Source organism: Globicephala melas, chromosome 2 (assembly GCF_963455315.2).
Source record: "Globicephala melas chromosome 2, mGloMel1.2, whole genome shotgun sequence".
NCBI classification, from domain to species: domain Eukaryota; kingdom Metazoa; phylum Chordata; class Mammalia; order Artiodactyla; family Delphinidae; genus Globicephala; species Globicephala melas.
In genome coordinates, this window is record NC_083315.2 from 9991483 (window position 1) to 10018828 (window position 27346).

The window sequence follows — 27346 nt, forward strand, 5'->3', positions numbered from 1 at the left end:
GTCACTTGCTGTATCTTGCACAATACGTCAACTGTGTTTCACTGTGACAGAAAATTTGAAAATTATTTTCTTTAAAACAAAACATTTATTCAGATATTAAAAGTGTCAGTCACTACAACAATCATTCAGATTTAGCATTGAGAAAGTATCAAGGTAACAGAGTTTGGAATTAAACACGAAAGCGACATAAGAATTGGAGGTAAGTAAGATTTGATTTCATGCACACATCTGAACACAGCATTACGTTCTGTTACACAGTGAGGTGGTCTGAGTGATTACCTGACTGTATTATGATAGCGCTCTCTTTCCTTTTCTTCTGTATTTTTTGGTATCTTCTTGAGCCCAAGAATCCTCTGACACAGGCTTGAATCAAAATAAGCTTGTCGATGGCTTCCTTTCGCATTAAATTTAACTGTTCCACATGATAATACTTAAGGAACACCTTAAAATAATTAAAATAAAACACAAATAAAACTACGGCATGCAGGTGTGGAACAGTCATGTGCTGTGCTCTGAAGACTAGATTATATTCTAAACATTTTTCGATTTTGGAAATCACTATCTTTTGCTTCTTTGGCTTGGACGTTGCTATCACATTATAGATTTTTATGATTGAAGAAAACCCCTCTTTGAGAAGGAATATAGTTTAACAATCATACTTTTTATTTGCAACAGGTACCTAGGTTTTGTTGGATAGGCCAACATGAGTGGAGGATACCAAGCTCTTTTATCAAAGTTTTAGCATCAGATACTCTGGATAAAGCTAATTTTTTATGCTTTTTGAAAGAAGAGATAATTAAACTTCCCAAACTTAAAAATCTTACAAATCTATTTGTAAGAGAGAGGACAATTATAGTTAGAGGAGTTCATTCACCAAATGTTTACTGAGACCTATTCTATGTACTTATCTGCTGGAACACAAAGGTGAACAAACCAGGGGCACTGCCCTGCAGGGGCTCACAGTGTTGTCAGTGGAGAGAGTAAGGCAGAGAGAGGGTCCCATGCAGAATGAACAACCTTCTCACCGGACCCAGCAGCCACTGTGAAGATAGGAGGGCTGGTTTTTGATGATTCTAAAATCAAAATGAATCGGAGCAACAGGGGAGCCTGAAGGCTCGGAGCTGTTCTCAACTAAGAGTTTTCAACCACTCCCAGGAAATAGGAAGGTATGTTTTTTTTCTTTTAATGGCTAAATTTACTAATGAAAGTCACCTCAAAGAGAGTTTATTGAATCCACTAAGAAGTCACTTGAATTCAAATTTAAGAGCTGAGTCATGAGACCTGGTAACCCTGACTGTAGAATTCTCTCAGCACTTAGAAGCCTGGCACCAAGGGCCAACAGTTTAGCATTACAGGTTTTGATTGAATTTAGTTTTAATTTCTACAGGACTCTAGATGCTAATATATTTAGTCTATTCTACTGCCGACAATTCATTTAAAATTCAATCTATCTAAAAAGGTCATCATTTTTTTTTGCACAGCATTAGGAATGTTCTTATATTGAACACTTTTATCCATCTTAATGAATTGGAAAAGGTGAAGTGGAAAAATACAAATAGCTTTAAAATGCTGCTTAAATATCATGCAAAACTGGAACTGCAAAGGGCCTTTTTACAAGTTAAAACTCCATTTGAAGTTAGGCATGTGTTTCAGACCATAAATCATGAGATGTCAGCCTGACAAAATTCACTCTTGTGAGAATCTGAAAGAAAATGGTGTGAATAAAAAACATATCTTTGTAATGCTCAGGAATTCCCCTTACTAAATACTAAAGTAAATACGGATTACTGAATATGTGGGACACTCCGTATAAGATAAACACTTTGAAAATTTCCTTAAATTGTTACAGGCCTAACTTTTCTTTTTTTAAACTAATTTTTATTGGAGTATAGTTGATTTACAATGTTGTGTTAGTTTCTGCTATACAGCAAAGTGAATCAGTTATAAGAAAGACAAATATCATATGACATTGTTTATATGTGGAATCTAAAAAAAATGGTACAAACGAACTTATTTACAAAACAGAAATAGAGTCACAGATGTGGAAAACAAACTTATCGTTACCGAGGGGGAAATCGGTGACGGCAGGGGGGGGATAAATTGGGAGATTGGAACTGACATATACACACTACTGTATATAAAAGAGGTAACTAACAGGCCTAACTGTTCATATGAACATATGAACATTCTGTCCCACACTTCCCACAGCTAATATAGATTTCTTGGCAAGGGCGGCATGTCAGTCTGTGGAAGAGCTGAAAGCAATTACTCTTGAGTGGTCAATCTGAGTACTTCTTTGCCTTAGCTTGATTTTCTTCTCCATCCTCCCCCAGTGATACATTTAGTGCACTCCCAGGATCTGGTCCTGTTTATCTCCTTATCCCCATCTTGTTTGTAATGCTCTGAGGATATCTGAGAAGTAAATGCATCCTTTCTCCAAGAAGCCACCTATCTTACTTCCATATTCAAAACAGGTTATGATTTTGTACTTCATTCTTTAAGGCAGGGGTCCCCGACCCCCAGGAGGAACCGGGCCGCACAGCAGGAGGGGAGCAGCAGGCGAGCGAGCGGAGCTTCATCTGCCGCTCTCCACCGCTCCCGTTACCGCCTGAGCCATCCTCCTCCCGCCCCCCATCTGCGGAAAAACTGTCTTCCACGAAACCAGTCCCTGGTGCCAAAAACGCTGGGGACCGCTGCTTTAAGGGATTAAATAAGCTAAGATCTCACAGGCTCTCAGATCTGATACATAAACACACCAATATCCAAACACCTATAGTGTGCGTCTAGTAATAACATTTCACTCCAGATAAATTTCAAGTTTACAACAAAAGCAGATTTGAGAATTAGGAAAATAAAGAAAAACAGAATCCTATTGAAATCATTATGATTCTCGACAGCTTTTTGACTATATTTGGTGCTGATAAAACAGAGAAAATATAAAAGTCTGTTTTCTAGAGTCACCCCTTCCATCTTTTTTTGGATAGCTCTTCAAGATATATTTTTCTTGAATTTCTTAAAAGAAACCTTTACGAGAGCAAAGTGTTTAATTTTGCTGAAGAAGGAAACCGCTATGACTTTATCAATTTTCTTCCCGTTTCAAGCTAAAGATTCTATAACATGAAAAGCCATGATATTTTCAATCACTGTAAAATGTAATTCTCAGTACATCCACCATAAGTATGAATTTTTTTCTTGAAAATTATATGAAAACATTACTTTTGTTTTTCCAAGAGCCCAGTTATCAAGACCAGCTTTTTCCAAAATGGTGGCACAGGTGTCAGGGCTCAGTGGAGGTTCTTCACACCACTTGTAACAGAGAACGTGGTACCTTTGAATGGGAGAGAGGGCTGGTTAGTATTTCATAAAAGTTTAACGTCTCAGGAGCCTGGTGGGCTTCTTAGAACAACTCTGCAGTAAACTGAATTCCAGACTGACTACTTGTGTAATTTGAGCATTGTTTTTCACTTCAGTGATGCTTTTCAACACAACACTAAAACCCCGTACAAAACTCTGTCGTTCAAAAAAAAATTAACTGGATATTTTTTAGAAAGCAACCTTTCTCTGGTCACTAAAAGCAGAAGGACCGCAGTGGCAGAAGCAGAGGGAAAGATTTCATTCATTTTTTTCATCTTCACAAAAACACTGGGAGCTGATCTTCAAATTGGATGAAGGAGTTTAATTCTACACAAACTTCCCGCATTACAGCAACAATTGAGGGGAGGAAGTGAGTAAGGGCTTAATGCAGGAGGGAAATGAGAGAGGAGGAGATACTGCCCATCCGCCTGTGTTCTAGATGTCATCTCTTCCTGCCCCTCCTCCTCTTTTCTTCTGTGTATTTTCAATCCCCTTTCTCTCTCCAGCCTCCTCACACTTAGCGCAAAGCAATCCCCCTGAGTGCCTCTCCTCTGAAATGCTTCCATATCCCCCACTAGCTTTGTGGACAAACAGAAAGATGGTTTAGGATAATTGTCTCCAGTTCCCTACTTCCCATCACTCCTCCGCTCCTGGGATCTCATTTAATCGCATATGCTCTTTTAGTGATGAAGCCTTAGCCGGTTGTTTTCCATCCTAATCCTAAGTGTTCCTTCTGTAGTTCTCCGTCTTGAGAGAGTGTCCCTGAGATTCCCAGCCCACCCTGCCCCTCCCCCGTTTCTCCTCCTCCTTTTCAGTCTCCTCGACATGCCTCCTCGACTTGCTGCTTCAATGCTAGGGCTCTACAGTGCTCTGTTTCTTTCTAAGCTCTCTCCACGCGTCACGTCTACATGCACGGCTCTGACTGTTCCCTGTATGTGATGACTGCTCTACATACATCCTCAGCCCTATTTCCATAAACTGGGAACACATTACTTCTGACTGCCTACCCTACATCCCCACCTGCTTATCCCACAGACACTCCAGACGCAGCAAAATGCCTCACCTTTTCCTTCTTATCTCTGTGAATGATGTCACCCCTTCTTAAAGTACTGAAGCTAGAAATCTGCGTGTCATCCTAGATTCTTTCCTATTCTTCACTCGGTGTATCCGACAAGCTTAGAAGCCTCTCTGAAATCCCTTTTTCTCTAGTCCTACTGCCCTCACCTTAAACCACCTCCCGACTGGCTATGTGCGTCTTCACGCCCTCCTCCCCGCTTCCTAGCCGATGTCCACAGCTCTGTCTGAATTATCTTAATAAAATGAAAATCTGATCAAGTCCTTTCCTGACTTGAAAGTGTCCGAGAATTTCCCAAGTTCTAAGCTGGGACGGCAAAAGCAGGTGCTTTCAAAGGCTGGGCAGGCCACGTGAATACGTGAGCCGGGAAGTGTGACAGTGTGGGAAATGCAGAGGTCACACCTGCTGAAAGGCCGTCTTTAAAACTGGCTGCCACGCATGATGACGTCTGCGTGCCCCCTCCTGCTCTGTATCCCTGCCCGCCTTGCTAGCCTCACCCTTGGCCATCTTCCACGGACATCTTGGGCTCCAGTCATGAAAGCTATTCACAGTTATGCCAAAGGGCCACATCTGCTCGTGGCTCGATGCTTCTGGGTGTGTCATCCTCTGTGCCTGTATGTCCTTCCATCCTCACTCCTTGTTCCCTCAAAGAAGACCTACTCTTTCAATATTCTAGAAACGCTCTTTAACAAATCTTCAGTGAATAGACCACTGGACTAACATTCTATTTCCCTGTGTAAGACACACCGGCTGATGTCCACTGCACACTTGGGGTGCGTGGGCAGCAGCTCTGCCTAGTGTGCCTGGGCGCTTCTGCTCCTACCAGGGGAGCTGTGTTTGCTGCCAAACCTGTTCATTCACTTGGTGAGGAGTTATTCAAATAAATATCAGATAAACTGATGAAACGTGAGTGAGGAAAGCCAGAGGGCTCTTTCTCGAAAAATGCATCAAATGCTTTGGTAAGACCTTCTAAAGAAGTACTTATTCTAAAAAACTATGGAATTAAACGTGGATGAAGCCATTCCAGAAGTTGGAGCAGAATCGTAAGAATCAAGGAATATTTAGCCCTGTGATTGTTTCGGGAGTTATCTTTAACTTCTTGCTTCCCCTCAAGAAATACGAATGGAAATCATACATAAGGGATTATGAACAGTTTATGTAAGAAAGAGTCAATAAACTCTGATTAGTGGACATTATTCAAAGAAAAAAATAAGCCTATATCAAAAGATTGAAAAATGAATACATGTTGATGTTCTAATATATATTACTTTTATGATTATCTGCTTTCTCTGAATTTCTGCTATAATCTAAGAAGTCTCCCCCTTCTCTCCTCACTCCCCCCCAGCTCTACTTCATGCTCCCAGACCTGCACACTTTTAGTAAAAATATCCACTCTCTTTCATTTGTGTAACAAATACTTATTGAACACCCAGCATGTGCCAGGCACCCTCCTAAGTGCTGGGGACACTGCAGTGAACACGGCAGACCAACACCCTGGCCTCCTGGAGTTTATGTTACATCGTATGATAATGTAGATAATCAGATCCCTGTTCCCACAACTAGTCTGGACTGTGAGTTTCTTAACGTCAGAGGTTCTTTTATGAATCTTTGGGTTAAGATCTGAGTTAACCTTTTGTTCAAGGACTGGAACATAGTGGGTCTGAAATTAAATGCTTGTTGAGTGACTCATGGACTGTCTCTGGGACTTGCTGTGGAAATAAACATCTAGGCACACCAGATGAGCTTATGGAGGAAAGCCCCAGACCTGTGCTTTGTTGTGCCTCGTTTTAAATCCAACATACTGACTCTGCTTTGCTTTTTATGGGTTCGCTTCATGGTGTACATTGTGGTATTTTAGACCACAGCACAGTAGGTTGTAAGTAATTCGGGGAGTTTGAGGCTGAGGCAAAAATAATAATGAAAATAATTATAGCTGCTATGTATTGTCGACATGTGGCTCTATCTACAAACTTCATATATATTACTTCATTTACTGTTTAAAACCACCTATAAAGTAGATATTGATACTATCATCATCATCCTTATTTGCAGATGGGAAGACTGAAGATTGAACGTTACTCAAGTAACGCTGAACAAAGTCACACATTTAGTAAGTGGCAGAATTGGGATTCAAACCTGGGTTTTCTGATTTCAAAGCATGTGTACTTACCTCCTTCACTACACTACTTCCTTCGTTAAGTTCTGTTTGTTTTAGAGCTCTGAAAGCCAAACCATTGTGTATAGGTGCCTGGTGGGAAAATAGAGCCAACTTCAGTGGCTTCTTAGTATAAGGGTTCATTTGAAGTAACTACAGTAAAAACCCAGTGTCTTGTGCAAAGTAAGTTCATGTTATGTGTCTTCCTTAAGGATTATTTCTTTGTCACAAAACAGAAGAGTTTGTCTACAACAGAATGGACAAAGGGTCTGATGAATTTTGCATCTTACAAGGAGGGTTAGTCAAAGGCTAAGCCAGACAGAGGAGGGTTATTTAGTCCTATTTACACCTCCACAGGGCCTTTGCAAATTGTCCTGCCTTCCTAAGAGTCTAGCCAATTCGGATGACAGTTTTCAAATTAGTGACAGAGAAAAGGCTTAGCCTTTTATTTCTGGAGCTCCCTAGATTCAGAACAGTTATTCACATGTTCTCCATAAGCTTAGTTTTTTCCCCTCTTCATTTATCATGTAGTAATTTGCTATTCTATAATAGCGTGGGACTTGGAAGCATATTTAAAATTTTATTCTCACCTCTGACCTTCCAAATAAGTTACTTTCAAGTACAACATCGTCAAGAAAATCAGCTCAGCTCGTCTACGGGCCAGATTGTAAAACCATAGATAGTTTTGAAACTACTAGTTTACTCTAGCATTTAAGGCTCTCTCTTCATAACTTTACCTGATCGGTTTGCCCATCTGATCCCATCTTTATAATGTCTGTCACGTCAGTGACACATACTGCTCAGCCAGTCTAATCCAAGTCCCTCTAGTCTTTGGAACACCAACCTGTACACCAAGGAAGCCCCTTCCTGTCTTCTCCATAAACTATGCCCACCATCAGATCCCTGTTTAGCACTCTTTCTTGATATTCTCTCTTATCAGCCTTCTTGGAGGTCATCTTTCTCTTCCCTGAACTCTTACATAATGTACCATCCCTTTGGATCTTGGTATTTATTACCCTGCATTGTTCATTAACCTCTAAGTCTGCAGCTCTGAGAATCCTAACTGGACTGTTAACTCTTGAGGATCAAGCAAGCTTTAAAACTCAGTGTCTTCCACAGTACTCAGCACAGTGCCTTGTATATTAAAAAAAGTCACTGAAATTTAAGGGTACTTATATTAAGAATATATTAATGTTACCTATATTGATAGTTAAGCAAGTTAAAGATGAACTCTTCTCCTAAAAAATGAAAAGTGTAATAATAAGGTCAAATTTTAATTTGAAATTTGAAACTCAAGAATGTTTGGGTTACCTGCTTTCATGTACAGAATGGAGAATTTACCTACTGGCCAAATAAGAAATTCCAGTATTTTTTATTTCTTAAGTTTTGAATATAAAATTGTGTCTGCTCTGTGAGAAGTAAAGTCAATGATTAAATGTTGGCGTTACTTCTGAACTCTAAACCTTGAAGTTTTTAAGTCTGTCTTAAACTACTATAGAAGAGTTGCCAATATGAAAGTCACTATATTTATGTAATTTTGCTCTCTGTCATGAAAATGTGGGAGGGTTTTCTTTCTATCAAGGCAGTTCAAATGAATACCTTTCTTTCCTTTCCTAGGTCTCTAAAGAAAAAAAATCAAAAATTACCATGAATTGCTGAAAATATGCAAAAAGAATTAGAATTCTCATTTCATTTAGAAAGGGTCTTGGTTACCCCAAGTAAAAGAATGTTTCACACAGACAAGACAATGTTTTGTGGTTTTTTTGTGATTGCACAGTTCATTGTGCAATCACAAAACTTTGTTTTATTCTTAATATTACTTTGTACACTCTTTAAAAAGGCAGAGAATGTTACCTATGGAGACTTCCTCAAATGCTAGGCTTTACCTGAAAATTGTAATAGACTTCACTTTTGAAAATTGAAACTTCAAGTTTAATGGCTAAATCATCGAATTGATAAGTATCAGAAACATGGGCATTTCAAACATTAAATATATAAGATATTGAGCCTCTATAGCACCACTAGTGTGTTAGTTGATCATATACATTTAATACATAACTTAATTCATTTTACATTAATCTCGAACATTGAGAAGGGCTCCTCAAACCTAATTGCTTCTGTATGTCTTCTAAATCCCCTTTAGAGACTATCTCACTCGATCGTCGTAACAACTCTATCAGGCAGTCATGAGGAAAATGAGGTTTCCTGGAGGCCAGGGTTTCTCAGCCTTGACACTGTTAATATCTTAGGCTGCATAATTCATTGTTGGGGGCGGGGAGGTTGTCCTGTGCATTTTAGGATGTTTAGCAGCATCTCTGGTCTCCACACACTAGATGCCGTCAGCACCCTGCCCTCCCACCAGTTGTGACAACCGAAAATGTCTCCATACATTAACGTGTTTTTTGAGGGTCAAAGTCTCCCCTCATTGGCGATCACTGGTACCGGCTCATGGTCACCCAGCAAGTGGCAGAGCTAAGATGAGAACCGGCTCCCCAGAACAGAATCTCAGACCCCTCTGTCATCCTGTCTCTGACCTGGGTCTCTCAGCTGACAACAGAAATTTCCAGCCCCAGTTAAGAGTTACCTGCTCTTTCGACACACAATCATTTTCATGAACAAAATGCCTCCTTTCTAGAACCCCTGCGTGATTCTCTTTCTGTTTCCTATCAATTCTTCTCAAGACTTTTTACTGTACATGGAAACTAAAAAGAAGTCCACATACCGCTTTATAAAGTTGGCAAAAAGTATCCGATGTGAGTATCCCTGCCTTCGAATTCTCGCTGTTTCCAGAATGCCTGTGTAGCGAAGCTGGAGCAGGACTTTCTCTTTGTCGTATTTTCTTGCCTGACGTTCATTGTTTGGTTTGATGCAGCGGACAAAGTGAGGTTGGCCGACCACCATTTTAGATAACAAATCCATCAGAGAATACTATAATATGCAACAAAAATAAAATTCCCAGCATAGCATTCAGAAACTTATGAGCTCGCAGGTCTTTCTTTTAATTATAAGAATAAAATCTGAAAACTGAGAGTTACACAGTAATTCACAATGAGGGATATATGTGTTAATAAATATTTTCTTGATAGTATATTTTAAAAAATACATATTTACTCATAAAAATGTAGAGGCAATAACTAGGAACTTAGCTATTAAAAGGTTGCCTGTGAATTCTTTTTTTTTTTTTTTTCGGTACGCGGGGCTCTCACTGTTGTGGCCTCTCCCATCGCTGAGCACAGGCTCAGCGGCCATGGCTCACGGGCCCAGCCGCTCCGCGGCATGCGGGATCTTCCCAGACGGAGGCACGAACCCGCGTCCCCTGCATCGGCAGGCGGGCTCTCAACCACTACACCACCAGCGAAGCCCTTGCCTGTGAATTCTTAAGGCAACTTTAATTAATAGACGAAATTATTTTTGATATAGCTTGTTTGGAAGTAATTATATCCTCTCAGGGAAACTGGCCAAATTACAATATTTAGCACACAATCTGGTTTCCTCCTTATACGATTAATTTCCTTGTCTAGTTCTTTTTTTGTAGAAAGTACGAAAGTAAACACTTTAATCCCTCTGAGTACCATCTCCTAGTTTAAAATAAGGACTGAGAAGTTAATGCATTTTACTGTGTAAGACACAGTTATAAAAATAAGCAAATCCACTGAAGTATTCTAATCTGCTCTAGTTTGATAATTTCCTGATTTTAGAAATATTTTAACCACATAGATATGAAAACCGTCTTCTGCAGCAATACCGTATTAAAACAGCAGCCAACTGCTGGACAACCAAGCATAACACAGTAGGATAATCATGGTTCAACTAAAATGAAATCCCAACCAACCAGTATGTCAAAGACTGGGATTACGATTGTTGGCAAGGTAACGAGTGTATGAACATAGACAGCTGTTGATGGCTGAATCTCCTTTACTGATGGAAATATAAAGCCTGGGTTACAAAGCCAGTGCAAACCAAATCCTGGAATTGGGCAACTGACAAAGCACTGGGTGTGCACAGCTTCCTCTTGGGCACCGACACTCAGCTGTGAGCTTCTTCAAACAGCTGGGGTCTGCCACTTTGGGACCCTGTTCATAACATTTATCTGTGAGTCATCATTGCAAACATCTGCCAGACACTAGAGATAGAAAGGTGATAGACGTGTCTGTTGGCATGCTGAGCAAGAGCTCCCTGCAATTTAGGCACTGGTGCTCCTTAGGGACCAAGGCAGAGTATTATATCATGTTCATCCTCCTCTGCAGAGTGAAACATAACTTAAAATATGGTACATACTATACGGAATTGCCTTCTATCCCTTTTCACTGCAGCCCGAGGTGTAAAACGACTTTATGAATGCATGGCTGGAACATACACACACTGTTTGATGTCAACAACAGTGGTATGATAATGGTCTTGGATGACTCACTTAAAGACGAAAATAATCTGGCTGTAAATACTTTCAGTCCTTCAGCTGTGCTGCAGCCTGCTGTAAGGTGGATGTACCAGCAGCAAACGAGATATTAAGCATATAAATGCACTACGTGCTACTCAAAGATGTTAAGCACACACTGTCTGCTACGAGCTTAGGACTTGAGAAATATTTAATAAAGCTACCCAGTTATTTTTAAAAGTATTTCATGACTCTGTTAGGGAACTGGATTTATTCACTGAACATGTAGTAAATTTAACCCTATTTCCTCCCCTTCTCCCACATTACATGGTATTAATAAATTTCTAAATTTTAGGTGGTATTTTATTCATTTTCATTGGCTGGTTAGTATGATTTTATCAGAGAGATAAACAAGAACTGGAACCAATAATGAAGGCAGGGTCATCTAGAGTTTGTTCTCCAGGGCACAGAGAGAATGAAGTGCTTCTTTTCTTTCCTATCTCTCTCCTATCTTGTCCAAGGAAGAAAGGTCACCTTGGTCCTATGCTAAGGACACAGTGATTCACTTCCTTGGCATGTTACTGGTATCTCCCTGGTGTCCCTTCTCTTTGTCCCGTGCCTACACCAGTTCTGTTTTTCTTTTGAGGTGCTCAGCTCGTCTAGGTACAGGGAGATGTGGAATGGAGGTGGATGCTCAACCTTGTCCATCTGTCCACCTTCAGATCATTCAGGGGTGGGAAGGAGGGCTGATGGTTTTCATACCACTGAATTTCAAACCCTTTTAGGCTTTATTCTAGTGAAAATGTATTTGGTTCTATGGACAAATTGTAACCAAGCTACAGACCGCCATTAAGATTGACCTAGTATACAATAATTTCATCAATAAAATACCAAAGTAAACCAACCCATAGGTTTTTGAGAATGCACTGTAATATATCGTGTATCTAACAGATAGTAAATGAAATACAACACAAATTCTCTTTTGCTAATAGCACTCTGATATTTGTTACTTACTTTTAATCTGTAACTCCCATTTAGAATAAATAACATGCCTAAGCACACACAACATAATTTAATATCTTACTCTAAAATACGATGCAACTGTTTGTGTTTTCATGTTGGTTGTCTCTCTGGCGTGACGGGCGGCTTCTCCAGTTTCACCCTAAGACCCAGAAAGACAGCGATAGTTCAGCACCTATTGTAATTTATGCTCTACAGGGAGCACGTGGAATTTTCCTTAGTCTATGCCTTCACACACATAAAATAACAAAATGTTGAATTTTAATTTTAAGGTAATTGTTTTGCCAGTCTCATTGGGATTTTAATCAGTTTTGCCTGGAATGTATCTCTGACCTTAGCTAATATATTTTTAGTTGGTCTTAGAGTAACATTAAAACTAGCTATAAATGAAGAGTTAGGAATATATCAGAAATGCATGATTATCTTAGTGACTAGCGGTAATATGAACATAAGTATCTGTTTAAGTAGAAAAGAAAGATCAAAGGGAGAAAACGAAGGGAAAGGCTGTTTACTCTTATCATACAAATACTTCCATTGTAAAGGTTAGATTCTTAGACTCAACTGCCATGAAAAATACATTTCCTTACCTTTGTCACGTTGATTGATTTTTCTGAAGTCCTCATTTGATAGTTCATTATGTTTTTAGTTTTAGAATATGGCAGATTACCTATGGGAATGTAGATAAAATTAATACACCTTTTAGAATCCTTAATGGTAGAAGATTTCCTCCATTTACTTCAATGTTAAAATAAGCATTGCTGGCCCTGCAATATTCATACTCACGTGCTTGGTTAACTAGTTATTGAGACACTTAGAAATCAAATAATATTACTTGAAAATGTATAACAAATTTTAAATTCAGAAAAACACTCCAGCTTAGGGAATAGAAAAAGGAGAGGTAAGTGTTGGATTTCCGTTTAATTGCTACAAGATATGGGGTGATTAGGATAAAGGGAGCAATTTGCTTCTTTGTGTGTGTGTGCTAAATAGCATCTGAGACTTTCTTTAGTGCAAATGTAAGCTTTACAATGGGCCTTAAAAATCATATGGATCATTAATTCACATGAAGTAGTTATAAGCAAATCAAGTGTGGTTGAGGGCAAAGGACGTTTTCAACCTAACATTCAGAAATATATGCCTGGTGCTAGGGCTCTATAATTGTACACAACCCAAGGCTGTGGAAAATCACAGTGTAGTGAGAAAGATTACGTCCTCTGAAGCCAGGAAGACCTGGGTTTGCACACCAGCCGCAGTGTTTAAATTGTGGATCATCGACTTAGTCTCTGAGTCACAGTGTGAGTCCATAAAACGTGGATAATTACGCCTACCTCACAGGATTCTGATGACAGGTGACGGTGTGTCTAGTCCGTGGTGCCTGGAAATGTCAGTTCTCTTTCACTCGTTGCCCACCTCCCACCAAGCACAGTACACCAACTAACCCACGAGCCAAGAGTTTATCATCCTAGTAGGAATGTTCCAAGTATCTCCAGAATTCCGTATCACTTCAGGAAGATTGTTTCTCTTTCATTCTTGCAGGCAATGAGGCTACATATTTTGGCAAATTCCTCACATTTTTTTTGTGGCTGCAGAAGGCTGGCTCAGAGATGAGGGTGCAGGAAGGAGCCCTGCCTGGGGTGCGGCTGGCAGCGCCCTGTTCTGCTCTCATCCCCTTTCCCTCATCACCCCAGGAAAAGTGCTGGGGAGGGGGGGTGACTTTTGTGCGGGGCTGAAACTGCATTCGGCACGGTTCCCTCTTGAAATGTGACTCTTGCTGAACAGAGCTGAGTGGACAGAGACAGTAACTGATGACCGTCAGAGGGGCAGCTTCAGGAAGTATGCCTACTGTTCTTTTTCTTTCTTTCTTTCTTTTTTTTTTTAGGATTATCAGGGAAAGTTTTAAAAAAATAATTTAATTGGGAGAAAAAGTGATCATAGACTTGGAGATTTCTTGGAAGCCTGATGAACATACAAAGTGCTAGAAGCACATGAATTAGGACAGACCCTTTGCTTAATAGATATCATTACTTAATATTAAGCAAACATAAAGTAAAATTTTAAGTCTATCTGAAAATCAAACAACTAGAGGGAATTTAAAGATTACTAATTTCCCTTTAACAAAATTTACACACTAACCATAAAATTATTTAACAACAAGATAAAGTGAGAGCCTTTCAAAAACTCATTTATGCATACCAGCAAGAACTAAAATAAGCGTAGATCTTAATTTCAGAGAAATGTATCCTCTTTGCATCTATAGTTGACCTGATGAACGAACCTGTGATAAAACAAACTAGAGATTTGAGCTGCCAGCAATTCTGATGTATTTCCCCCTAATGCTGGCCGAACTATATTTCATATTTGCATGCAAAGGGCCATGGTTATTTTAGAATCTTGCAGAAGCATAGTGTAGAACCAACGAACCTGAGCTTTCAAGCCTAATTCTAAGACTTCTCAGCGGGGTAATGTTGAGAAAGCAGCTCAACGTTCCCCAGTCTCAGTGTGTCATCTGTAAAAGCAGTTCCTCCTCAGAGTGTTGTTTTTAATTTATTTATTTTTGGCTGCGTTGGGTCTTTGTTGTTGCATGCGGGCTTTCTCTAGTTACGGTGAGCGGCGGCTACTCTTCGTTGCGGTGTGTGGGCTTCTCATTGCGGTGGCTTCTCTTGTTGCGGAGCACAAGCTCTAGGTGTGTGGGCTTCAGTAGTTGTGGCACGCGGGCTCAGTAGCTGTGTTGCACAGGCTTAGTTGCTCCGCAGCATGTGGGATCTTCCCGGACTAGGGCTCGAACCCGTGTCCCCTGCACTGGCAGGCGGATTCTTAACCACTGCGCCACGAGGGAATCCCGAGTGTTGTTTTTAGAAGTAAATGAAAGTACTTAGTACAGTGACTAGCACATTGCAATTTCTAAATAAAGCTATCTATTGTCATTGTTATTATTATTATATGTGTACACATCTAGCTGAATGTAAACCCCAAACACCTTTGATAGCTTTGAGGTTGAGTTACTGAAACACCTTTGACTATAGAGTTCTGCTCTCCTCCCTGGCCAACTAGACGCTGTTCTGCTGAAAGTCAGGAGACATGGCATAGTATTGAGAACCTGGTTGCATATTTTATAAGGGTGAAAACATGAAATCAGATGCGTAGATGCTGTTGGCAGATACAAAAAGATGGCTATCTTTATGTGAATTCACTTTATTAAGAATATTTATAATATATATCATCTTTTAGAGTTAATATGAGACAAGGGAGAGCCGCATCAATCTGTTTGTGTTAAATGCTCCAAAGCTGGAGCTTTAATACAATTATATTGTTTCTAACATTCAAAGGCTTTCTTTTTTTTAAATTTTTATGGGAGTATAGTTGATTTACGGTAGACAATTGTTAAAGTCAAAACTGAAGACTTCTTTTATGAACAAGATAAAGTAACACAAACTGGATTACCTTCTCACCTAAAACAACTAAAAAGACATACGAAGTCTATGGAACAGTTTTTTTTTTCTTTCCAATTTTTTTACTGTGGTAAAATAGACATAACATAAAATTTAGCATCTGAACCTTTTTAAGTATACAATTCAGTGGTATTAAATACATTCATAACGTTGTGCAACCATCACCACCATCAATCTTCATAACCCTTTTCATCTTGTAAAACTGAAATTCTATACCCATTAAATACTAACTCCCCATGCCCCCCATCCCAGCTCTTGACAACCAACATTCTACTTTCTGTCTCTATGATTCTGACTACTCTCAGTACCTCATATAAGTGGAATCATGGAGTATTTGTTTAGGAGCAACAATTTTTGCATGAAGCAACAATTTTTGCATCAATATAGGACACTGATCCCTGAGAGAGAGGAAACAAATGAGCTGAGCCCTATGATTACTCCAGCTTTCTGTCCAGAGGGTTTATGTTGCAATGCAGGGAGAGGAACCCAATGAAGCCTGGAGAGAACAGATGTAACCAATAGGAAACAAACAGCAAGAGAGTGTCAAGCCCAACCATATTGCTAATCACATTAAATGTAAATTGTTTGATCACCTCAATTAAAAGGCAGAGATTATCAGGTTGGATTTAAAAAAGCAAGGCCCAATTATATGCTGTCTACAAAAAACCCACTTTAAATATAAACTCAAAAAAAGTTGAAGTTAAAAGCATAAAAAGATACACCATTTAACTACTAATCATAAGAAAGTTGGAGTCTTCCTATTAATATCAGGCAAAGTAGATTTCAGAACAAAGAATATTACCAGACATAAAAGAGTTATTTAGTAATAATAAAGGGGACTATTCATCAAGAAGATATAACAATTCTAGATGTTATGCATCCAATAACAGACCTTAAAGTACATAAAGCAAAAACTGATAGAAATGAAAGTAAAAATAGATAAATTGACAATTATAGTCAGATATTTCAAAACCACTTTCGCAGTAACTGAGAGAACCAGGAGAGAGAAAACTTGTAAGTATACAGAAGATCTGACCAATATTATCAACCAAGTTGACCTAATTGCCACTTATGGAATACTCCACCCACCAACAGCAGAATACACATTATTTTCAAGTGCAAATGAAACATAAAACAAGATAGAGCATATTCTGGGCCATAAAACATGTCTCAATAAAGTTAAATGAATTAAATCATACAAAGTATGCTTTCTGAGCAATACAAAATTAAATTAGTAGTACATAACAAAAATATACCTGGAAATCCCAATATATTTAGAAATTAAATGTAATACTTATAAATAACCCCTATAAATGCCTATATTAGAAAAGAAGAAATTTTCTTAAATCAATGACTTAAGTTTTCATCTCAGAAATCAGAAGGCAAAATAAACCCTGAAAGAAACAGAAGAAAACAATAAAGACAAAAGCAAAAAAAAAAAAAATCAACAAAATTAAAACTAAAAATTCAATAGACAAAATCAATGAAACTAAAAGTTGGTTCTTTGAGAATATCAATAAAATTGATAAACGTCTAGAAAATCTATCAAGAATAAAATGAGAGAGAACATACATTATCTATATCAGGAATAAGAGAGCTGATATAACCTCAAGATCTACAGACATTCAAAGAATAATAGGGGTTATTGTCAAATTTATGTCAATAAATTTGACAGCATAGATTAAATAGATATTATCAAATTTATGTCAATAAATTTGACAGCACAGATTAAATAGAAAATTTTCCTAAAAGATACAACCTACTCTAAAGCTATTTCAGATTGACATATACAAACTGCTATATTTAAAACAGATATCCAACAAGGACCTACTGTACAGCACAGGGAACTCTGCTCAATATACTATAACAACCTAAATGGGAAAAGAACTAGAAAAAGAATAGATACATGTATAAGTATACCTGAATCACTCTGTTGTACACCTGAAACCAACACAACATTGTTAATCAACTATACTCCAATATAAAAAAAACTATATTTCAATAAACATTTTTAAAAAAGACTTTCTCAGGAATAAAAGTCAGTAAAACGTTCAGAAATCAATCCATGTAACTCACCATATTTATAGATATAAAGCAAAAACAAATGATAATTTCAATAGATGCAGAAAATTCATCTATGTACGTCAAGAACTCATCATATTTTACTGTCTAAATATATGCTCTTTATTGTGTGTCAGTTATACATCAACAAACTATAAAAAATGAAGTGCAGAGAACAATTCTGAACTCCAATAAAGAAAAAGACCAAACTACATTTTTTTTTCTACTTAAGAGCAAATGCAAGGATTATATGGTTGGTTGGAAAAAGGCACACCACTTTTTAATCGATTAGGCAGAACTCACTAAACCTGTAGGATCTCAAAGGCTCATCCAATGTTGCCCACTCCTGACACAGCAGGTAATTCTGAACTCTCTGAAGGTGACGGTACTCTTTTAGTGAGCAGCTAGGACACCAACGTCTTTTCTGGTGAGTAATTCAAAACTTTTCTTTAATGGAAACCTAGCTTCTTTGTAAAAATAAAACCAACTCACGCACCAAGAAAAATGGAAGGAAACTGCCTCGGCTTACCTGTTTTTGTTAGAGGGTGGCTGACTAGCTGTCGAATTACGCTGTTTTCCGACGACCTCAAAAGTAGCACAATATCAGTTGGGAGGGTGTCTCTGTTTTTAGCTAAGAACCCACTTGCGTTATAGATGACCTGTTGATAAAGCATGGTATCATCATTGTCACAGTCAATGTCATCACCCTCATCCTCATCAGCAGCATCATTATCATCACCAATAGGTATTTATTGAGAGCTTTACTTAGCGCTAAGTGACAGGTACACAAGGATTTACAAAGGTAGTCCCTTACAACTCGGTTGGAAAAGTGAACCTCTCCAGGCTTACATTATATCTTTTCAGAGAAAAATCTGTGTCATAATGATTGTATTTGGGTTGAAATAATCAAAGAGGTTTGCTTCCTCCCATTTATTATATCATGTTGGCAATGTTGTGGGTCTCCCTTCTCTGTTTGGAGGGTTGGGGCCCCCAAGGTGTTCTCATTTCTGTGATAACTGGTTCACCTGCAGTGAAAAGGCTTTTTATAGATTTAATCTCAGGAGTAGTGTGGTCTAAATACACTGTGGGTGTGTGTGTTTCTGGCACTTCTAAATAATTTTAAGATTTTTAAAGATCAATGCAACCCAAAGATTTTTGTAGGATGGTCCAATGTGGCTGTTGTTATGGACTGAATTGTGTCTCTCCAAAATTAATATGTGGAAAATCTAATCCCCAATGTGACTGTATTTTGGAAACAAGGTCTTTAAGGAGGTAATGAAGGTTAAATGAAGTTTACTGTAAGAGTGAGGCTCTAATCCCACAGGACTAGTGTTCTTGTAAGAAGAGGAAGATACACCAGAGATCTCTTTCTCCCCCTCCTACGTACACAGAGAAAAGGCCATATGAAGGCACTGGGAGGAGGCAGCTATCTGCAAGCCAGAAAATAGACCTCACCAGATGTGCTGGCACCTTGATCTTGGCCTTCTAGCCTCCAGAACTGTGAGGAAATAAATTTCCATTGTTTAAGACACTCAGCCTGTGGTATTTTTGTTATGGCAGCCCAAAAGACTAATACAGTTGTTAAAAATAACTGGATAGGGTTTCCCTAGTGGTGCAGTGGTTGAGAATCCTCCTGCCAATGCAGGGGACACGGGTTCGAGACCTGGTCCAGGAAGATCCCACATGCCGCGGAGCAACTAAGCCCATGCGCCACAACTACCGAGCCCGCGTGCCACAACTACTGAAGCCCATGTGCCTAGAGCCTGTGCTCCACAACAAGAGAAGCCACCGCAGTGAGAAGCCCGCACATCGCAACAAAGAGTAGTCGCCACTCGCCGCAACTAGAGAAGCCCGCGCGCGGCAACGAAGACCCAGTGCAGCCAAAAATAAATAAATTAATCTTAAAAGAACTGGATAAAATGATCATAGGAAATTCTTAACGAATATTTTAAAGTAGGCTTATTTGGAAAATCACATGCTGAAAATCATGAGAAAGGTTATAACTGTGATATTTAAGGTAGATTTTGTTTTCAATGACTAAAGTCTGGACTACTGACTGACACAGAAGTTCTACTAGACTAGAACGCTCAGGGTTCTGTGGTATTTTATTTTGTTTGTATATGTCTATGAATTCCTTCTTGATTTGAATATCTTCTTAGTCCTCCAATATTTATAACATCATTGTGAGGGAAAGACCTGTTATTCTCTACAGAAGGGAAAGAAACTGTCTCCTGGGTTTCTTTCCATATGTAGGATGGCATATCTGAGGTATGCTCTGGTGTAGGAAGTGTATCCACCAATGCATAAACACTGCTTCCTCTGACTGCATGACAGTCCATCAGTTAATTCTAATTAATCAGCTCAGGGATCTGGCCGTACCTCCAGCCTGGTACCTTCTCTTGTTGGGAAGGAGGAAAGACAAAGGCTGCCATGGACAGAGAAGCAACTCAAGTCTGAAGAAGGCAGTTTATACAAAAGGTTCTCAGCTATCATTAAAAGAAGAAAAAAATAGGTACCCATTGGCAGCCAACCACATGCCAAGCCACACCTCAGGATCAGAAAGATGTACTCTTTATATCATTACAGCCATCTATAAATATTTTGGGCCATAATTTTCGTGGCCTTATTATTCAATGAAAGACTAAAGAGAAACTCAGTTATAATGTTTCAGAGTTCTTACCTTTCCTGCATAATGGTGAATTCCAAAACTAACTTCCATTCTTTTAGGCCTCCAGAAGTACTGTGATTTCAGATTACCTTCAAATTTTTCTGTAGAAAAAAATTTAACTCCAATATCAAGCATGTAGGAGGGCCTCAAAAAATACCGATTGAGGGCTTCCCTGGTGGCGCAGTGGTTGAGAGTCCGCCTGCCGATGCAGGGGACACGGGTTCGTGCCCCAGTCTGGGAGGATCCCACATGCTGTGGAGCGGCTGGGCCCGTGAGCCATGGCCACTGAGCCTGCGCATCCGGAGCCTGTGCTCCGCAACGGGAGAGGCCACAACAGTGAGAGGTCCACGTACCGCAAAAACAAAAAACAAAAAACAAAAAACCAACTGACAGAATCATCTCTTTCACCATAAAATGGAAAATGTGCAGTGAATAAACACAGAAAATTTTATACAGTTATTACAAGCAGATTTGTAATATAATTAAAAATGGTAAGGCAAAACTTGAGATCATGAATTTTACCATTCCAATATGATTTAGATCAGCAGGTCTCAAACCTTAGCAAGCAGCAGAATCACCTGGAGGGTTTGTTAAAATAGACTGCTGGGTCCCACCCCCAGAGTTTCTGACTCAACAGGTCTGGAGTGGGATCCAAAAATTAACATTTCTAGCAAGTTCCCAGGGGATACTGATGTTCCTGGCCTGGGGACCCCATTTTAAGAACCACTGGTACAGAGGGAGGAAACTAAGTACTTGAGATTGTCCAGAGAGCTTTGAAACACAGCTGGATGTGAAGCCATGAGCCTAGAAATTTGGTATTTTGGTTCTCTTTTTTATAAGAAGAGCTATAGGTTGTCACTGATTACATAGGAAACACAATAGGATCATACAGGCATGTCTACAACAGTTTTACCAGCACAAGTTCTCTGTTATTTCATGTCCTAGAAGGTACATTTTAACATCAAAATCAAGGGACTAGTATGAAATGATTTCCCCACCACGTTGGGGTTATTTTCTTTTCCATCTAGTATCGTCCAACTAGAGGAGAGAATAGGCAATCAGTGAGTCAGATAAATGACGAGAACATCACAGATGAATTTATTTCCTCCCTGTTAGGTATCTCATTTCCAATTTTGGAGCTGTCCTTTTGCCCTGTCCTCCAATTTCTAGTTTTGGGCTGGATAATTACTAAGGTCATTTCTAACATAAAATCCTATGATTGGGGCTCTACCATAATATAAGGAGAAGTCCAATACTGAAACTTGTTTAATTCATCACTAAATATTTCACCCTATTATAAACATTCACTGGTCTAGGTATTAGATCCAAAGCCTCTTCCCCAAAGTTAGATACGCAGGCTTTGTCACAGCAATACTCTACTAGATATTTAAAAACATTTTTTTAAGTCATTCATAACTACATGACCGTATTACATGAAAACTATGTAGACATACTGAATTTAAAACTCACCTACAAGAGTCTGGTCGGTGGCCTTGGGAAATCTACACTCTTCATCGAGGAGGGACAGTAAACCCATTGGCTTCTGCAGGAACATATCTAGGAGAGGCCGGTTATCTTCGTATTCAATAACTCTAGCATCCACATCTTCATTTATGTATTCATTCTGTAACGGAACATGAGATGTATAGAAACACTTAAAATTTTGTGAACAATATGTAACTTGGCAGCAACTACCTAAAATTCTACTTTACACACATGATAAAAAATTACTCCCTACGACCTTGCCCTTAAGCTGAGGGTATCATTTTATTTCTCTCTCCCCAGAAGTGCCAGTTCATTAAAGTTAGCACTGATGATACTCAGGGTAGTAATAAAAAGTTTCTAGCTTCTATACTAGAATTACAGGCATCTCAAGTTTTCCAGATGCAGGAGACTATGTTGTTAATGAGCAGTAATAAAATCATGTTCCAGAATTGATAGAATATTAATTAGGTATATCTTAGGGTTACACTTCCCCCAATTTAAGCCTTTTATCTAAATTCAGAAATGCTGGATCTCTCAAGAACATAGTTTTTCAGTCATGATGACATTTACATTGTTTGGGGTGAACGGCTGTGGGTCACAGGAACAACCAATGGCTGGAGAACCAAGAACACGTAGGTTCCCATCTGGGCTCTGCCACTTGACGAGCCATATATTCCTTTGGAATTTTCTTACTCTTTAAACTTCTGTTTTTTTATCTACTAAACAGAAGTAACAATCTCCATCTAACAAAGTAATAATATCTGGTAATCACTAGTAATCATTTGTGGTGGAGTATGATATAAAATGCATAAAATAAAAACAATAATTACTGTAAGATGTTGGTACCAGCACAACATAGATACTGATGATCTATTTTACAAAAAGGACAAGAAGAATTGTGCTGTAGCTTTGCTTCTATGACTTTTGCCTTCATACTGGGTCCCCCTCACCCCCAGTGCTGCAATGTGTAAAAGACAGGACATAGACGACCTCTGAACTCGGACTTGTAGTGATGCTTACATGGAGGGTTCCCCCCACTTTCTCAGGTGATAAAGCAACTATCACTGGGGAAGTGTATCAAATAATTACTGACTGGGGAAGAATGCCCTGCACCATTCACAAACGAAAGTTACAGGCTACTTTCATTACCATTTTAATATATTCTTTAATTCATTAAATATTTTCATTGAACACCTTATAAAAAGGCACTGTGATGGGTGATAAAAAGATGTTTAAAACAAACTCTCTGTCCTCAGTGAATTTAAGATAAAATTGGAGTGATTAGCTTTGTAAATACATACGCAAAATGCAAGGTAACATGGGATAGATAAATGCTAGGTACGATGTACTACAGGAGTTCAGAGAAAGAGAATTTATTTCTGGGATCTTCATGGATGAATTTAGCCAACGGCAGGTGGGGCATTTCATAAGCCAAAGTTTTAATCTCTGCTTTTGGGGCCTTATAAAATTGAAATCACAGTCAAGAGTGTCACCAGGAAAAAAAGTAAATGTATATTTTTAAATAAAACAAAATCTAATATGTAAAAATGAGGCAGAACCCACTGGTCTAAAAGTTAGATCACCTGAAAGACATTCAGTTTACCCAGTACAAAAAATGGAAACAATGTTTGAAGTTTCACAGCTTTTTCACTTGAAGGTAACCTTGGGAGATGTACACAGACCTAGAATTACGTGACTGTCAGACACATTATGCTGACAGCATATTATAGCTTAAATGGCAACTGCAAAGTTCAAAAGAGGTTTTGTATATTTTCTGTGGAAAGCGTTCAAGGTTATGGTCTAAATCAATGCATTTGTCACTTCTATTTGCCTGTGTCAAAATCCGCTGAGTGCTTCGGTGGCAGGTCATACAGAGCAGAGTAACTTGGTAAACAATGGGCTTAGACCTTTAAGATACTTGTTAGTATCTCCAGGCAAACCAATGGAGAAAAAATGCTGTCACTCAGGATTCACAAAGCACTCGCTTTTAGTAAAGTTATCACGCCTAAAACAACATATTATGTATTTTTATGGCCGTAATGATTTCGAAATGTTCAGTTGTTTTTAAGTATATGTGGACAAATGTAGCTCATGTAACTACTCAGAAAGTCCTCTATGTCCTGTACATTAAACAAATACATTTAAAGCAGATGAGTAGAGCTGTTAACTACAGTAAAGCTGAGCTGTTTAACATATATAATCCCTACTCTGTGGAGAGGCCCCCAATTCCCTTTGGAAAAAGGGATCATTTTAAGCATACATCAAGGAGAAAGGAAGTGAGAAGCCGTGGGTGTTAGAAAACCTCATGCCTGAAACAAGATCTCCTTGTTCTGCATTGAACTTTGAGTGTGAGGCGTGGAAGGACATAGCAGTAAGAGAGCCTATGGAAGATGCATCCGCAGCTACGGCCTCAACAACAAGCTTAAATACTTTGGGCCAGGAGGGATTTGAGATTACTACCTTGAGTCCTCAGACTCACACAGCAGCGTGGGAGGGTGGCCACCATAAACTGATAGGGCTGCAAGCTTCCACATGCTCCTAAGGCAGGTGAAAATGCAAGCGTGGACTGCTCAGCATGGATCACCAACACAGTAAAGGCTCCACGCGTATCACTCAGGTCTCACCCCCTCAGAGAGCCCCTTCCCCGTCTCCTGGTCTGACCCAGCAATACCCATTCCTCCACTGGTCACTCTCTATCCCTGCCCTGTCCCAGCCATCATGCTTTAAATTATTTCACAGTATTTCTAGCATTTTCACTTATCCTCCCTCTCTCTCATTAGAATGAAAACTCCATGAGGACAGAACTTTTATTCCCCTCTGTAGCCTTTTCCTCTGTCTCTAGGGAGACTTGGGTGTGTTAAATAAATTACAAATGAATGAATGGAGCTCTGAGTGACTTTCCTGGGAAATTATCTTCTTTCTCCTCCCCCAGCTTTATTGAAATAGAATCGACACAGAACACTGTGTAAGTTTTAGGTGTACAATGTCTTGATTTGATACACTTATATACTGAAAAATGATGACCACCACAGAGTTAGCTAACAACTCCATCCCATCACATAATTACCTTTTTTTTTTTTTTTTTTTTTGGTGAGAACATTTAAGATCTATTCTCTTAGGAACTTTCAAGTATACACAGTATATAGGCAGCCTAGCAGACTGCATCATCATGTAAAGGATAAACAGGTCTTACCTATCCCCCCAAAGCACCACGTTATCATTTTACTGTTGGAGAATATGTTTTTACTACCATCTGGTAGTTTGGGCTAAGTCTGAAGTTTCAAAAAGAGCTTCCCGAAATCAAGGTTTCAATCAAGGAGTTTGGCTTACATGGTATTTTCTTTCATGCAAGATGGGTATATGCAGTAACAGGGCACACTGAAGTCTTACACTGAACTTGCACCTGAGAAATGAAGTCATATCCTTCTCATGTAGGTAAGTCCATTACCTGACACTGCTCCACAGTTTTAGGTATTTTAGAATCTGGAAGTATTTTAACAGTTGGTTTAGAGGATCCTCAATATTTATTCTCTGTGTTTGCTGTTTCAAGTCATAAATCACTATCTCTTATTTTTATAAGTTTAGTCCACTTTTTAATGATTCTCTGCTTCAAGTCATGGGAGAAGAATGAATGGGATTTATATCAGATGGTATTTGCAGTTCGCCTAGGTTTGTGGCACCGTCTCTGTGTAGATCGTTGCAGACAATGCTACATAGTGAAATTCCTTGAACATTTGTGGAGCACCTGCCATGTGTATATTTAGGGGCAGGTGGGACTGGGGAAGGTAGAAAGAAAGATGAAAAAGGTAGAGTTCCTGCCCTTTAGAGCATAGCAAGAATGCTCTCTGCCTTTCCATTCCAACCTTTAAGTTACATCCTAGGATTTCTTTGCTTTTGCTATATTCTCTTTTTCAGTTGTTCCATCTCCTAGGTCTATATCCTTCCTGTTAGGTGGTCTCTAAGCTCTCCGGCTGTCACAGTCTCTGTCACCACTGCCACCTGCCTCAGTGTTACTGTTCTCTCCAGTCTCCTTCCTTCCAGACTTACGTTGATTCTCCTTGGCCTTTCATGTGAAAATACTGTCTCTCTCTCTTTTTCCTCCCCTCCTTCCCCTCTCCCTTCTTCCTTCTTTCTTTCTTCAACTAGATGGAGCATGTTTTCTTCTGTACAAGAGAATACTTTGTAAGTTCCTTGTTTCTTCTGAACTTCGCTTATTTGTTTGTTCGTGAGAATATCCTGGATGGGTATCAGAAGACCCAGATTCCGGCCCTGGCTTTGTCTAACCAGGCTGGAACGTTGGGCAAGTCACAGGGAGTCATTTGTATCTATGAAATATAAATGATCTATTTAGGTTTCTTCTGGTTCTAACATTTCAGAATGCCAAAACTGCCTGACTGTGTTGTGAAACTTAATGAATAAATGAATAAACGTTCTGTTGACAGAACATTTACAAGGGGGAAGAAGCCACATACACATTTATTCCCTGAAGCCTGTCTTTTAGTAAAAGAATTCCTACTCACCAACTTCTCATATGAGTGTACACACTCATGAAAATACTGCCCGCGTGGAAAGAAACCATTGAGAAGTTACTCACTCTAAGAGAAAGGCTTTATAGGTTGAAAATCTAGGATTTAGGGTGTTATCAGTACTCGAGGTGCACTGAGTATGTTTATTATAGTGAAAAAAGAAATTTTGCCACTCTTTATCTTGGAATAATTTCAAACTAACAGAAAAGGGGCAAGAACAGCACAAAGAATTCCCATGTACCCTTTACCCAAGTTCCCTGATCCCTAGCATTTTACTGCATTTGCTTTATCATTTGCTCTCTTTCTATATATACATGTTATTTTTAGTAATAACATTTTACTGAAGTAGCTAAGTATTAAAAAAAAAACTAAAAATGAAGAAAGCACAGTGGTAAATATGCATGCTGTAAAAATCTAAACTCTTGATGTTAAGTAAAATTTATGATTGGAAATCTATTTCTTTTGGTATTTTCTATTCAAAGCTGATATCAATGGTCTCGTTCATTTTTACGTTAATAGCAAGCCAAAGAGAATGTTGATCATCATTCATTTGAAATGACATAGGTCACTAATTCAGAATTTGACAAGTAAACTAATGAGAAAGTATTTTGCATAATTCCTAATAAAATATACATGTTATATTTTACATATATTTAAGAACTTTGGAGAAAGGAGATTTAAATGATGCTCTCTAGAAGAGCTTCCTTTTTCAGAAAAAGAGATATATACATTTTGAGATGAAAAGTTTCATCTAGTCACTTTTTGTATGTGGTACCTAACCTTGAAAAGTCTTTAAAAGCCATAAAGGATTTTACAAATTTATATTCTATTGACAGGTATTGGTTTAGGATAAGGAGGAATTTCAGTTAGGAATTCAGATGACATGTAGTTTTCTATACGCCGGGATCTCTTTCACCTTAAACTATTTTTGCTTTACTGTCATGTCTATGTCTTTACCAAAAAATTTTATTTCAGTTTGTCAATGTTATGTTCTAATCTTACATGTAGAAAACTATAGTAACTGTATACAGATTGATGCTCCTATAGTAACCGTATACTGATCGATGCTCCTATAGTAACTGTATACGATCGATGCTCCTACAGTAACCGTATACGATTGATGCTCATATAAGTAACCGTATATGGATCGATGCTCCTATAGTAACCGTATACGATTG

The 27346-nt window shown here is 38.8% G+C and overlaps 1 protein-coding gene across 2 annotated transcripts in view; it reads right to left on the reverse strand.

The window, feature by feature from the left end:
- Nucleotides 1–27346, reverse strand: part of MYO3A (myosin IIIA) — a 171449-nt gene that overhangs the window by 37406 nt on the left and 106697 nt on the right. Inside the window, exons 19-26 of one of the 2 annotated variants that reach the window (XM_030837214.2) lie at nucleotides 21628–21781; nucleotides 20170–20258; nucleotides 18019–18148; nucleotides 12567–12646; nucleotides 12044–12121; nucleotides 9307–9512; nucleotides 3217–3328; nucleotides 280–442 (exon numbers count right to left, since the gene is read on the reverse strand). The exons of the other annotated variant lie outside the window; for it this stretch is intronic. Of the exons in view, the coding sequence (XP_030693074.2) occupies nucleotides 280–442; nucleotides 3217–3328; nucleotides 9307–9512; nucleotides 12044–12121; nucleotides 12567–12646; nucleotides 18019–18148; nucleotides 20170–20258; nucleotides 21628–21781 (1012 nt within the window). The remainder of the gene's footprint in view (nucleotides 1–279; nucleotides 443–3216; nucleotides 3329–9306; nucleotides 9513–12043; nucleotides 12122–12566; nucleotides 12647–18018; nucleotides 18149–20169; nucleotides 20259–21627; nucleotides 21782–27346) is intronic. 2 annotated transcript variants of the gene reach the window in all.